This window comes from Cucurbita moschata, unplaced genomic scaffold (assembly GCF_002738365.1).
Source record: "Cucurbita moschata cultivar Rifu unplaced genomic scaffold, Cmos_1.0 Cmo_Scf00005, whole genome shotgun sequence".
In the NCBI taxonomy this organism is placed as follows: domain Eukaryota; kingdom Viridiplantae; phylum Streptophyta; class Magnoliopsida; order Cucurbitales; family Cucurbitaceae; genus Cucurbita; species Cucurbita moschata.
In genome coordinates this window covers 887,134-900,833 of record NW_019268521.1, presented here as the reverse complement: position 1 = coordinate 900,833, position 13,700 = coordinate 887,134, and the positions used below count along the sequence as shown (strand labels likewise).

Genomic DNA, 13,700 nt, shown 5'->3' with positions numbered 1-13,700 from the left:
CCCCCCCCCCCCCCCCCCCCCCTTCGGGGCCCAACGTCCTCGCTGGCACTCTTTCCTTCCTCCAATCGATGTAGGACCGCCCCAAATTCACTCCCCTTAAAGGAAGAACGAGAAGGCTGACACATCGTCCGGTGTCTGGCTCTGATGCCATTTATAATGGCCCAGATCCACCACTAGCAAATATTGTTACTTGAGAGTCCATTTAGTGGTTACTTCAAAATCACTTGAAACTAGAATAAATTGTTTAATTCAAGTCCTTAACCTTCAATTTTTAACATAATTCTTTAAATATTACTTAACTTAGAGTTCATATAGATTTCCAAATGATTCCTACAAGTAAAATTTGAGAAAAGTCTAGATTAGTTACTTACCTGTTCGTTGATTTTTGGGTCCTGAATCGAGTTCTAGTATCCAAATTTCTCCCAATTTTCTTGTGCAAAATCCTAAGAGAATCTATTTTTGAAGAAGAAAAATGGAATCCATGAAAATTGCTCTGCAAGAGGGTCAAATGAGCAAAATATTGTGTTTCGTTCTTTTTAAAGGTCGTGAGGCATTAACTAACTTGATCAAAATCGGTCATACTATTCTATTGAAACATATTTACTTAGTAGTATTACCCGGAAGATTATCAAAGGTACAATAACTATTTGGCTTGGAAACAATTTCTACACTTTTATCATCATGGATCTCTCACTCCACTCGATCTCAATTTAGGGTTTCATAAGTTTATTACTAATATACGTGGGTACATCCTTTTTCGTCTCTATGGTCATAACACTACTTCGTTTAACAATATTTTAAGATATTTAACTGAAACATCTAACATTCCTTAGCAAAATTATTTTTATTCGTTTAGTATCAAGTAACTTATACTTTTTATGATACTATAACTTTATAGTATCAATACAAATCTTGTTAAACCTAAATATGTTATGAATCATCACTACATTGTGTAGCACTCATATTCCAAGCCTAGTAAATCACAACATAACAAAACTTCATTTATTATCTTTCGTAAGGCATACTTGATGGTGATGAAACGTTCGCTACAAGGCCATGGAAACATTTTGAGGCTAGTCTATATAATCTATAAGCCTAAAGCTCTGATACCAAATGTAACGACCCTATTTTCTTATTAAAAATAAGGTCACACTACACACATGACATGTCTATTATGCACGAAAAAATTCATTTAAAATATTTCATAAATGATGTCATGGACTTAAACATTCGTAAAATAATTTCAAATAAAAATAAACATCAATGAAATAGAAGAAACAAAATAACAATAAGTTCAAAGTAGAGTTCAAGGTCACAAAAAGTTTCATGCAAAGTCATTTACGGGTTCTTGTGTATGCATTTTCTGACTCAATGCTAAGGAGGCCATGGAACCGAGGCTAGGGTAGTTGCATTTATGTTTAAATTGTACCATTAAGAATAGTCCATGGAACCGAACATTTAAGTTTATGACATCGCTTATGAAATGTTTTAAATGAATTTTTCCACATATATAAGACATGCCATGTATGTAGCAAACTACAGTGTTTTAATAGAAAAATAGGATCGCAAGAGAATAGCTACACCTACCAACCGGAGATCTTCAGTGTGTTAGATTGACGTCATAACCAACTACACCACGACACCATTTGTTGGACAGAGAGCAAATATAAATATTATTTATCTTTGTTCTTAAGAAAAATCCTATAACTTACAACTCAATAATGGAATAAATAATCTCAAATAATAAGCTTAGTTTTATTTATGTCAAATTCCATTGAAAGTTTATTTATTATTAATTAATAGGATGATCTCCTTCTTTTTTAAGTCCCAAGCTACAATTTAAATAAATTTATTTTAAAGAAAGTCATCTAATACGCTCGTCTCGTAATACTCGTCCACAATGTGATACAAGTATGTGCCAAAGAGTGAGGAACTTATAAAAGTGCAAAGAAAATAGAAGGAAGATGAAAAATTTATCCGCTTTTGGAATAGTGAACTCGCAGGGAAGCGAGAGGTAGGAAGCTCGTCACACAACTAGGACGTGGGTGTGTCAGGTTGAACTGCTGCCACGTGTCACAAAAGGAGTGGGACCGAGCATCTTTAGTTCTGTGATAATACGTGTCTCGGAGATCTGACCTATTTAATCCGTTTGATTTGAAATTTGTGCCCACGTCCGACATCTTGAATTGACTCTGTGTGCACCAAGAAATGTTTTGCACGCCTCCAAATTTGAACTCTCTCTTGACCTCGAAACAACCAGTTGGCACGCACAATGTGGCACGCTAAAAGAGCAAGTCTAGATGTGTCCTATTCGTGGGTGGGAGTCCTTCTAGCGAGCATGAGGGTGAGTTTTTGACCCATTTAACCTCCCTTTAAGAAACTTGAAGCTTCCAATTAGCAGAAAAGCAAACTTGGGAGGGCGTACTTCATCCCGGTACGTAACCAAACAGATTTTAGGCAAGCAATACTCGTAGGAATTGCTAGGTTTACTGGAGATCTAGAGTTACCCCGAGGAGCTAGCTCTAAAGTTTCTAGAATCGTTAAATGAGATTTGACAAGGTATGCTCGCATGCAAGCTCGTCCTAGCGATCTCTACAAGTATTGCTTGCCTAAAGTCCATGTGGTTAATTACTAGAATGAAGCGTGCCCTCTCAAGCTGGCTTTTCCGCTAGTTGGAAGCTTCCAGTTTCTTAAAAACTCACTAGTAGGTCCTAATGTAAGTAGAATTAGAGTTAGTATCGAAACTGGAACGAAAAATACTCAAACAAGAGGTCAAATGGGTCAAAAAAATCACCCATTCTCATTGGAAGGACTCCCATGTGCAGTACGGATGCGCCCAAGGGAGGGAGACTTGAGCTTTCGGTATGCCACGTGGTGCATGCCAGCTGGCTATTTCAAGGTTGAGGGCGTGAGTTCAAATTTGGAAGTGTGCGAGAATTTTCTTATTTTTCCTTTGCTGACACATGGCCTATGGAGATTCGGTTCAGGTCATTGGACATGGGCATAGATTTCGGATCAAACAGGTCGGACCTTCCAGGCGCGTATTATAACTAGACGACAGACACACGATCCCCATCGCTTTATAGTCCTTCATCCCCTTTTTGCCTCCTATCTCCTCTAGTATGTCCTTAACACTAGCAACACCTACCAAGCAATAGTTGTACAAGTATTGTCAAGTCAAGCCTATGCCTGATAGCGTAGTGCATCCAGGTGACCATATACTTTACCCGGTGCAGTAATAGCTGTCTTGAGAGGAGGCACGGAACCACGCAAGTAGGCGTAATAGTTGGAAAGCACTCGAGGGTCAGTCCCCCCAAACTAGGGTGACTATATGGTCTTGTGAGAGAGTTAGCTAGCTAACCTCTCTTGAATGATGTTCAGGCTAGCAAATATCATACTATCCCACTAGATGATTACGAGGTAGCACCTCAATCTAGGAGGTCAGCCCATCAAAGCAAACTACCCAAGTCAAAGAACAAAAATGTTGGAAAACCTGTACCGGCCCCTAAGGATAAGATTCATACTAGAGATATGCTCGAATATTTGAAGCCTCCCCAGATAGCTATAGAGACTAGGCTAAAACTTCATAGAACCTAAAGTAAAGTCCATGGGTACCTACTAGACTAAGCATTATTTTATACTAAGGTTACTTTCGGAGTATTTTTATACTCACCCATTTCCTCTTTCTTTTCCGGATGTTTGCAGGTTGCAGGTGGAGGTGGAGGAGTGTTTGAGAGCTATGCAATCACAGAGGGAGTTGCGTTTTGAACCATTAGTTCATTTTTTTATATTTATTTTGGGTCTTTGTATTCGTTTTGTAACTGTATCCTATGCTCGTTTCTCCATTTGTAATAAAATTTGAACATCATCAACTTGTAATTGAATTTCGTTTTGTTTGTGGTGTTGTTTGCTTAATTATTTGACTGTGTTTTTATATTTTAGGATCACGACGGTTTTAATCTTCAAAATGTTCGTGTGCTAAAACAACAAACATAAACGACTATTTATAGCCTTGAACATAAACTTTACCGTCACTGAAAGATATAAATTTGGGTGTTTTTGGAAGACCCAAACCCAAGCAAAAAGTTTCATGCATTCCAAGTAGTACCTTGAACCTTAGATTTAATTATGCTCGTAGTATGCATGAAATTATGATATAAGAAGCATATCATAGAAATTTGAGCATGGAATGAGTTGATTTGATGTATATAAGAGCACGTTAAATGCTACAATTCATGTTTATCAAGGAATGAATTGTTGAGTTATGATTTGATTGAAATTGAGACCATGCCTTTAGTATGATACAAAGCATGAGATAAGAAGCCTATTATAATTGTTTAGACATAAAAAAAGCTGAGATGATACATGTAGAATGCTATTATGCATGTTTATTAAACGCATACCCAGTATCTTCTGAATTGAAATTCATGACTAGTTAACCATGTTTAGATCGCTATGTTATATCTTTGTTCCATTTGTTTATGATGTATGCGGTTATACGGGGACGATTAGGGGTTCACCAACTAACCTATTGTCATGAACCTAACTCGATTGTCAAGGGTCTAGATAACCATAGAATTGGCTTATGATATTTTATGACTTATGACTATACTCGATGGGGAATATTGTGAAGTTTGCCAGTTAACTTTCTGTAGTGAGCCTGTCACGAGCGATAGAGATCCACAGCTGTACCTTACAAGTTGGTTATGATTATTGTTCATGCATGTGAGTTATGCGGTTGAGACAGTAGGGGTTTGCCAATACTAGCTCCTCATCGTAAACCTGACTCGATTGTCAAGGGTCCGGATAACTATAGAACTGACCTATGATGCTTTATGATGTATAATTTGTGCCCTGTGGAGACTATTAGGAAGTTGCAAGTTAGCTTTCTTTTGGTGAACCTGCTACAAGCAAAAGGGGTCCACAATTACACCTTAGAGTTGATCAAGTTTTAGCATGCATGAACCCTATGGATTAATATCGAAAGAGACTAGCACTAAGAGACCTAGAGAACTTAAGAATATTTTGAGGACTGGATGTCCATATAGGACCAAGAATCAAGAGAAAGTAAAACCTACGAAGAGCCTATACGGAGAACGAATCTCCAAAAGAGAATAAAATACCGAACGTATGAATAAGATCAACACAACTTAATATCGAACTATGAACTACCAACAAGCTGCTTATTGAGTATATTTTATATACTCAACCCTACTTCAATTTTCTTTTCAGGGGCAGCTTGACGTAGCGGTCGAAATGGAGGCACACGTGGGCTATTGAATATAGAGAGTCATCACACTTGAATCCGTAGTTCCTTTGTACTTACCTAAATTGACATTTACTATGATTACTTTAATACGTTGGTTTCATAACATTGAATTTTGTATTTGATAGATTATTAAAGTTTAATTTTATATAAAAAATTGTGTTTCATACGTCAATAATTTGTTAGATACAAAATTAAAAATTTAAATATTAAGATATTTATTAAATACTTTTTAAAATCGAGAGAGAGAGATAAGGTACAAAATTTTGAAATTTCAAAAATATATTAAAATTTAAACGGTATATAATTTGGAAGCTAAATTAAAAAAAAAAAACTATAAATATACATTTACGAATCACTTTTTAGAGAACCAACGTTCAAAAATTAATAAAGAAGTGTTTTCAGATCAATTTTTATGGCATTTGAGTAAAAGAGGGAATGCGCATGAATTGAGACAAGATTCGAATACGAGCTATCTTGAAGATAGAATGATTAAGAAAGGTTTAAACAACTTCTAGGCATGGGTCGTTACAAATGTGTGATGTCCCACATTGGTCAGGGAGGAGAACAAACCACCATTTACAAGGGTGTGGAAACCTTCTCTTAGTAGACGCGTTTTAAAGCTTTGAGGGGAAGCCCGAAAGGGAAAGCCTAAAGAGGATAATATCTACTAGCGGTGGGCCTAGATCGTTACAAAATGGTATCACAGCGATACCTCTCCTAGTAACGTGACCATGTAGTAGAGGATGCATAGAAATGTCGAGGCCATCAGAAATCAAATTCAAATTCCAAATCTTGAGCACGGGCCTTCAGGGATCGAATCCAAATTCAAATCTCTATTCTCTTAGTTGAAAATATTTTGTCGATTCCCTCGCATGGGCTGCCAAAATTCTTCGAAAAATAGTTCAACCCCACTTTGAAAAGTAATTATCATATGAGACTTTTCAACAAATCAATATGACGTTGTCAATGACATCAAAACTTATCAACTAAGAGATGATGCATAGAAATGTTCGACCCCACCTCTCCTAGTAGCGTGACCCAGTAGTAGAGGATGCATAGAAATGTCGAGACCATTAGGGATCAAATCCAAATTCCAAATCCTGAGCATGGGCCATCAGTGATCGAATCCAAATTCAAATCTCTAATCTCTTAGTTGAAAATATTTTCTCGATTTCCTCACATGGGCGGCTAAAATCCTACGAAATATAGTTCGACCCCACATCCAAAAGTAAGGAGACTTTACAACAAATCAATATGACGTTGTCAATGACATCAAAACTTATGGGCCATATCAACTTTTCTTCATCGACTAATTATCACACAAACAAACCAAAACACAAACACCTCTCATTTCCACTATATAATTGAGCATTTCACTTTCAATGCCTCTTCACCAATTGGGTCTACCACCAAACCAATGGCTTCCCCTGCAACTAAACAAGATCCTTATCGATGGCTATTGAACGGGGACGTCGAGAAGAACACCACATGGAGATTTGGAGCTCCTCCGAACTACGAAGGCGTTAACAAGCTCTTCGAGGAAGGACGAACTAAGGTAATCCCTCGCTTATACCTTTCAATATCGAGCGGTTTTCTATTGATATCTATTTTAGTTTTGACACTCTAAATTATCAAGATTTGGCCTCCTGGATCACTGGAGGAAGAGGTCCAAAACTTGGTCAAGAATTGGGAACTGGAGAATATCAACAAAGTAAAGCCAGAGGACTACAAAATAATGGATCCCAGCAAAGTAACTTTCAGTCTAAATGGAAGGAAGCCCATCACTTTGGAGGAGAAAAGAAAGCTAGGGGGAGGGTACAATGCTGCACTTCAAACCTCTCTTCCTGCAGAGTACAGATTATACGACCCGAAACACGAAACAGCAGAGACATCTAATAAGCTTTTCACGACAACTTTTCCACGTGGGTTTGCTCTCGAGATCGTCCAGGTTTACTCGGGGCCACCGTTGATTGTGTATAAGTTTAGGCATTGGGCTTACATGGAGGGTCCTTATAAAGGACATGCTCCTACAGGTGAATTGGTTGAGTTGTATGGCATTGGGATCTTTGAGGTAAATATCAAACAATGATTGATGTTTCATCATGATACTGAACATTCAAGTGTTCATATTCAATTCTGAATTTTACAGTTGGATGAGAATAAGAAGATAGTGAAGGTGGAGCAGTTTTATGATCCTGCTCAGTTGCTTGGACCTCTTGTGAAGGGTCCTAAGATGGATGATTCTGCAGAGGAGGGGAAGGAACTCTCGAGTTGCCCGATGCTCAAGAACTTGGGATGATATGGGAAACCCTTTGAATGAACTACTGTTGTATCCATGATCTAATGCTTTGTTTTATGGTTTAAACTAAAATAAACCGACGCGTTTCAAATCTCCGTCACTGGTTGTATCACCTATTATGTCAAATCAATTGACTTTTGTCTAATAAACACGATATGAAGCTTGTTGTCTATTTATGTCTTATTCAATTGTTATAGTGTGAGATCCAACATGTTGGGGGAGAACGAAACACCATTTATAAAGGTGTGGAAACCTTTTCCTAGCAGACCCGTTTTAAAAACCTTGAGGAGAAACCCGAAAGGAGAAGTCCAAAGAGGACAATATTTGCTAGCGGTGGTTCTAGACCGTTACAAATGATATTAGAGCCAGACACCAGCCGATGTGCCAGCGAGGAGGCTGAGCCTCAAAGGGGGTGGACATGAGGCGATGTGCCAGTAAGAACGCTGGGCCACGAAGGGAGATGGATTTGGTGGGGGTCCCACGTTGATTGAAGAAAGGAACGAGTACCTGCGAGGACGCTAGGCCTTGAAGGAGGTAGATTGTGAGATCCCATAGGGGAGACTGAAACACCCTTTATATATAAGTGTGTGAAAACCTCTCCCTAGCAAACGCGCGAGGGAAAGCTTGAAAGGGAAAGCCCAAAGAGGACAATATCTACTAGCGGTGGGCTTAGGCCGTTACAAATGGTATTAGAGCTAGACACCGACCGATGTGCCAGCGAGGAGGCTGAGCCCCGAAGGTGGGTGGACATGAGGTGATGTGCCAGTAAGGACGCTATGCCCCGAAGGGGGGTGGATTTGGTGAGGGTCCCACATCGATTGGAGAAAGGAACGAGTGTCAGCGAGGACGCTGGGCCCTGAAGGAGGTGGACTGTGAGATCCCATATCGGTTGGGGGAGAACGAAACACCCTTTATAAGGGTGTGGAAATCTCTCCCTACCAGATGTGTTTTAAAAACCTTGAGGGGAAAGCCCGAAAGGGAAAACCCAAAGAGGACAATTTCTACTAGTGGTGCTTTGAAGATCTACCTTTCTCATTCTCTGTATTCTCTCTTTGCATACCTAAAGTCAACCATACGAGACCTTTAGCCAATGTTCATTTGGATCGAGTGTGTGCATTATTGTGCGATCCTAACAATAATGACGTTAATTACTTAGACTACATAAAGCTATAAATAAAAAATAATAAAATACCAAATAAGAATGCATAGTAATAGGGAAGATGTGGAAGGTTCTTACAATGATAGCAGTATGTGTAAACACTATATGCTACAAAATGTTGTGTGAAGACATCCATTACAATAGAATGCTATGTGTATTGCCATTAAGAATGTTAGATCTAACCTCATGAGTCCGCAGTACAAGACTCACTTAGTCCACGGCAGGGATCCAGGATAAGGACCTGGTCTGCAATATCTGAAAAGGCCAGCAATCTCAGGGCACCCGTTCGGATAAGGTATCGACCGATGAAAAGGGTCTCTTCCGAGCTTTTTGCGGTAGAGGGAACCTTGACATCCGAAGGGGTCATCTTGGAACTGAGCTCGTACCAATGCTTCGCCCTTTAGAGCAGCGTCTTTCGATGTCATTGAAGCTGGTGTGCCAGCATAGAAGAACCTTGATTTTGGAAAGTTAATGGCAGATCTATGGAGATTTGCAAATCTCTTCTCTTTAAAATCGTAGCTTACCACCTGAAAACGAAGCTACTGAACGATTATCATAACAAATTAACATCGAAAACGAACTAAACAAGAAGCTGATGTAATTATCATTGTTCTTCATTTAGGAAGATCTTGATCATACTGATATAACCCATATATCCCTTACTGGTACTCTCAGAGTACCCAAACCAAACCCCGTAACAGCCCACCACTAGTAGATATTGTCCTCTTTGAGTTTTCCTTCAAGGTTTTTAAAACGAGTCTTTTAGAGTTACGCAGAGAAATTGGTACTCATCCATGGTCTAAGGCGCTAGACTCAAGTTCTAGTCTTCTTTGGGGTTTCCCCTCAAGGTTTTATTAAAACGCGTTTGCTAGGGAGAGATTTCCACACCCTTATAAACAATGCTTCGATCTCTTCCCCAACCGATGTGGGGTCTCACAATCCACCCCTCCTTCTAGGCTCAGCGTCCTCGCTGGCGCTCATTCCCTTTTCTAATCGATGTGAGACTCCCAATCCACACTCCTTTTGAGGCCCAGTGTCCATGCTAGCACACCACCTTGTGTCCACCCCCCTTCGGGGCTCAGCCTCCTCACTGACACATCACCCCGTGTCTAACTCTCATACCATTTGTAACAACCCAAGTTCACCTCTAGCAAATGTTGTCCTCTTTGGGCTTTTCCCTCAAGATTTTTAAAATACATCTGCTAGGGAAAGGTTTCCACACCCTTATAAAGAAATGTTTCGTTCTCCTCCCCACTAATGTGAGATCTCAAAATCCACCCCCTTTGGGGCCCAGCATCCTCACTGGCACACGTTCCCTTCTCCAATCAATGTGGGACCCCTAATCCACACCCCTTCGAGGCCCAGCATCCTTGCTGACCCACCGCCTCATGTCCACCCCCTTCGGGGCTTAGCCTCCTCGCTGACACATCGCCCAGTGTCTGGCTCTGATACCATTTGCAACATCACAAGTCCACCGCTAGCAGATATTTAAAACACGTCTGCTAAGGAGAGGTTTCTACACCCTTATAAAGAATGATTCGTTCTCCTCCCCAACTAATTCGAGATCTCACATTATTACTTCAAGCAATAACACTAATACTTAATCCATCAATTATTCATAATCATGTAGCATTTTCATGAACTATATGTAATCACACAAACAAGTGTCACAACAAGATGAATAATCCTCTCCTCTCTACCTAGATCAACTGCTAGCAACTTCTCCTCATGTCTCAAAGCCTTTGTGTATACATTTCTACATTCTTCAACTAAAACGACTTACAGTAATGTTTCGAGGATACTCTCCGGTCAGCTCCCGAAACCGACAAATGCTGAACAAAAGATTCTCAAAGCTATCCCTGGCATGCTCCTCTGTGAGTGCTCTTGATCTCACATTCTCTTTATTACCTAAACATTACAACAATTTATAAGATAATCATGTATCACAATCATATTACAATCCATTCTATGAGTTAAGAAACGCATTACCAAACCATGATTTTGATTCAGCAACAGCCCAATAACTCTGTGCCTCACTTCGAGGGCCAGCATTTTTTCTAGTCTCTCCACCACTAAACAGCAACAAAGCCGCATCATCCATCGCTGCTATCTCAATCCCTTCTTTAATATGAGAAACAAACGTAGCAGCTTGGCCTGGATGCTTCTGATACGATTCCAAAACCCATGAATCTTCCTTCTCAACTTTCTCACAGCTACTACTTGCATAAACAGAGTGACCAGCAACCATTACAAGATTTCGAAGCTTTGGAAATGGGAATCTCTCAGAATTTAAATTCAATTTCCCGTAATAATTCGTCATCCGATAATGATTTTCATACATAGACAAGATCATGAGAAGTGTTACCCCAATTGATAAACAGATGAACAAAACTATAACGGGATGCAGTTTGTAATAGTAATGGATACGATTTCCAATAGATTTGAACATTCTTACGAGATAGATTGGGGGAGTTTTGGGCTTTCGAATTCTTTTTAGGGTTCCTCCTGATTCTAAATCGAAGTCGCCTCCTCTTGGATATGCATTGAAGGACTTGGGATTTGAAGACCCATATGAAATTTTGCGCATGATATGAACAATCCAGGAGATGGGTATCGATTTGGGATTGAATTAAACATACCCAAATGGCAAAAACTGAAGGTTGATTCAATCAAGGAGGGATCCCTTCAGTAATCATCAAAATGAATGGATTTTGAGATGAACGGATGAAGAAATTACGAGATCTACGTATAAGAATGTCCAGAAATCCATATAGAACAAATAAATATAGAGTTTGAAGCTAAGAACAGGGGAGTCAAACAAAAAAGAAGATCAAATTTCGCACCTGCTCCTCGGCGTGGGAAAGAAATGACGAGTTTGAAAATCTCAGCAAAATTTTAAGATGAGTGACGACTCACACCACGACACCTCACGGTATAGAAATTTCTACAGCCATCTGCCAGTTGGCCTGGACCAACCCAACTCAAACTATAAAGGTTGGGTTGGGTTGAGTTGGGTTGGGTTGAGTTGGGTTGGATTAGCATATTTCGGTAGAATTGAGTTCATTTTAGGCACTTATAATGGTTTTTTTTTTCACAATCGAGAAGAATAGCAAAAAAATTTAAACTTGATTTTTGTATCTATGTAATATGTTTTATACTTCACTACTCTCGTATACGAAATATGGTTGACTTAAAAACCTCACTTCGAGCTTCTAAGAGTTTTTTGTTGTACAACACATGTTAAGACTATCGGTCACATATCAAAAAACTTGACGATAGAAACCAAAAGATAGTGTATTTTGGTACAGAGAACGAACCTTGAGAATATTTGCTAAAACCACCCCAATTCATTTAAATGGTTGGGAAGTTTTCTATTTATAATTATTAAGAGAATCGAATAAATTATAAAGAATATGGAAAGAAGAAAGAGCCACAGCGAATATAAGATATTTGTCTAAATAATAAAGCAAATATGATACCTGTGTTAAGCCATGCGAATATCGAGATATTTACTATATATATATATATATAGTAAACTATAATTCAGTACTAAATATCTTTAACATCCCGATAAGCTGAGCATCGGATTTTAACGAACATGAAGCTTGAATCTGAAAAATTCAAAGAGAGGTCGAGAAACACTTTTCGGGAAGATGTTAGTAACTTGGTTCAGAGGAGATGTCTGGTTGGGCGACATAGTGTTTTCTTGACCATGAAAATTGCAGCGGCAATGCCACCTTGGCTCTGACGAGAATATGTCTACTCCACAAAGTAGGAGGAAAAACCGAGAGGAAGAAGGAGAAGAGAGAGAGAGAGAGTCATTGGAAGGGCCTTCGTCAAGTCGCGAAGAGAACAAAAAAGCAGAGAGAGAATGAATAATCCCCCTGTGAATTACTGCAAATCGAACCTTGGAGGATATAGAAATTGTAGTTTAAAATAGAATAGGAATGAAACTAGAGAAAGAGAGTAGAGAGTACGGAAATGGAGAAATAATCGGGAAGAAATTGACGGGTAAAAAAAAAAGTCAATAAAGAAGACGCCAACGGGAGATTGATAGAGTAAGATTAGAGAAAAGAGAACCATCAGCAAGGTGTTTAGAAACAACCATGGGTTGTGAGCTATAGAGACGCAAGTTAGAGACTTCACAATTAGGACGATGACTCTATTATGATAAAAGGGCAAGAGAAAGGAAAAAGAGGGTAGAAATTGAGAAAGCGGACTCTATGGTGTATTTTAGACGAAGAACGAAAGAGAGGGGCGAAGATGGAGTGTAGTCTGCGCCTTGTGGACTCATTTGCTATCAAGAAAATGAGCATGAGTAAGAATATCTCGAACATATTTTAACTGATTAATAAAGAGACCATCAGGAGTGGGTGAAGAGTCACAATGATAGATCTAGAGACAGCGATTCTGTTCACAGCACCACCATTGCTAGGAGTGGAGGGCCGGTGACGGAATAGTAAGTGAAGCTGTGGAGAAGTAGCCGACGCCATATCAGGTGGTGAAGTTCTAATGGACAGAGAGGGAGTCACGTCGTCCGGAGCAAAGGACGAAGATTGTGTTGAAGCCGGAAGAGTTACCACAGTGGGCGAAGGAGCCGATTTTGGCGAGGAGGCTGGCGACGACTTGGTTGACGAAGAGGCCAGTGCGGCGCCTGGATTCTGAAGGTAAATCTCTGCAGAAGGTCGATGGGCTTGTCGAGATTTTTTATATTTTCGATGAGAACGCTGATGAGGATCCTGAGATTAGGGTTTTTGTGAAGGATGAAGGTTGTATGTACAAAAAATGATGAAGGGTGGGCCTACAAAGGATGATTAGGAGGCTAAAAGAGTGGAACCGAAGAGTAATCGATCGACTCCGCCTGTGGTAGTCATGGAGACTTTCCCTGCGGCGTCAAAGTCAGTGGTGGTGGTGGAGAAGATGATGAGTAAAGGATTCATAAGCCATTGAAAAGAAAGGATCGGGGTTAAACC

The 13,700-nt window shown here is 39.6% G+C and overlaps 2 protein-coding genes across 2 annotated transcripts; one reads left to right on the top strand and one right to left on the bottom strand.

The window, feature by feature from the left end:
• The first annotated feature begins 6,605 nt into the window (after positions 1–6,605).
• LOC111443690 (pathogen-related protein-like) lies at positions 6,606–7,740 on the top strand. Its single transcript, XM_023081617.1, has 3 exons — positions 6,606–6,824; positions 6,906–7,340; positions 7,419–7,740. Exons 1-3 carry the CDS (start codon positions 6,687–6,689, stop codon positions 7,566–7,568), a joined length of 723 nt encoding a protein of 240 aa, XP_022937385.1. The 5' UTR covers positions 6,606–6,686; the 3' UTR covers positions 7,569–7,740.
• Positions 7,741–8,752: 1,012 nt separating this feature from the next.
• On the bottom strand, positions 8,753–11,644 carry LOC111443689 (uncharacterized protein C57A10.07-like). Its single transcript, XM_023081616.1, has 3 exons — positions 10,717–11,644; positions 10,511–10,635; positions 8,753–9,254 (listed from the first exon to the last, which is right to left on the bottom strand). The coding sequence occupies exons 1-3, from the start codon at positions 11,312–11,314 to the stop codon at positions 8,934–8,936; spliced, it is 1,044 nt and encodes a 347-aa protein (XP_022937384.1). The 5' UTR covers positions 11,315–11,644; the 3' UTR covers positions 8,753–8,933.
• Between the last annotated feature and the right edge of the window lie 2,056 nt (positions 11,645–13,700).

Excerpts from the sequence above, each read along its gene's own strand:
- LOC111443690 (XM_023081617.1), top strand. The coding sequence starts at position 6,687 with ATGGCTTCCCCTGCAACTAAACAAGATCCTTATCGATGGCTATTGAAC. Across the intron at positions 6,825-6,905 it reads TCGAGGAAGGACGAACTAAG|ATTTGGCCTCCTGGATCACT; the intron begins GTAATCCCTCGC and ends TAAATTATCAAG. Across the intron at positions 7,341-7,418 it reads ATGGCATTGGGATCTTTGAG|TTGGATGAGAATAAGAAGAT; the intron begins GTAAATATCAAA and ends TGAATTTTACAG.
- LOC111443689 (XM_023081616.1), bottom strand. The coding sequence starts at position 11,314 with ATGCGCAAAATTTCATATGGGTCTTCAAATCCCAAGTCCTTCAATGCA. Across the intron at positions 10,636-10,716 it reads TGAATCAAAATCATGGTTTG|GTAATAAAGAGAATGTGAGA; the intron begins GTAATGCGTTTC and ends TGTAATGTTTAG. Across the intron at positions 9,255-10,510 it reads AGTATCCTCGAAACATTACT|GTGGTAAGCTACGATTTTAA; the intron begins GTAAGTCGTTTT and ends CTTCGTTTTCAG.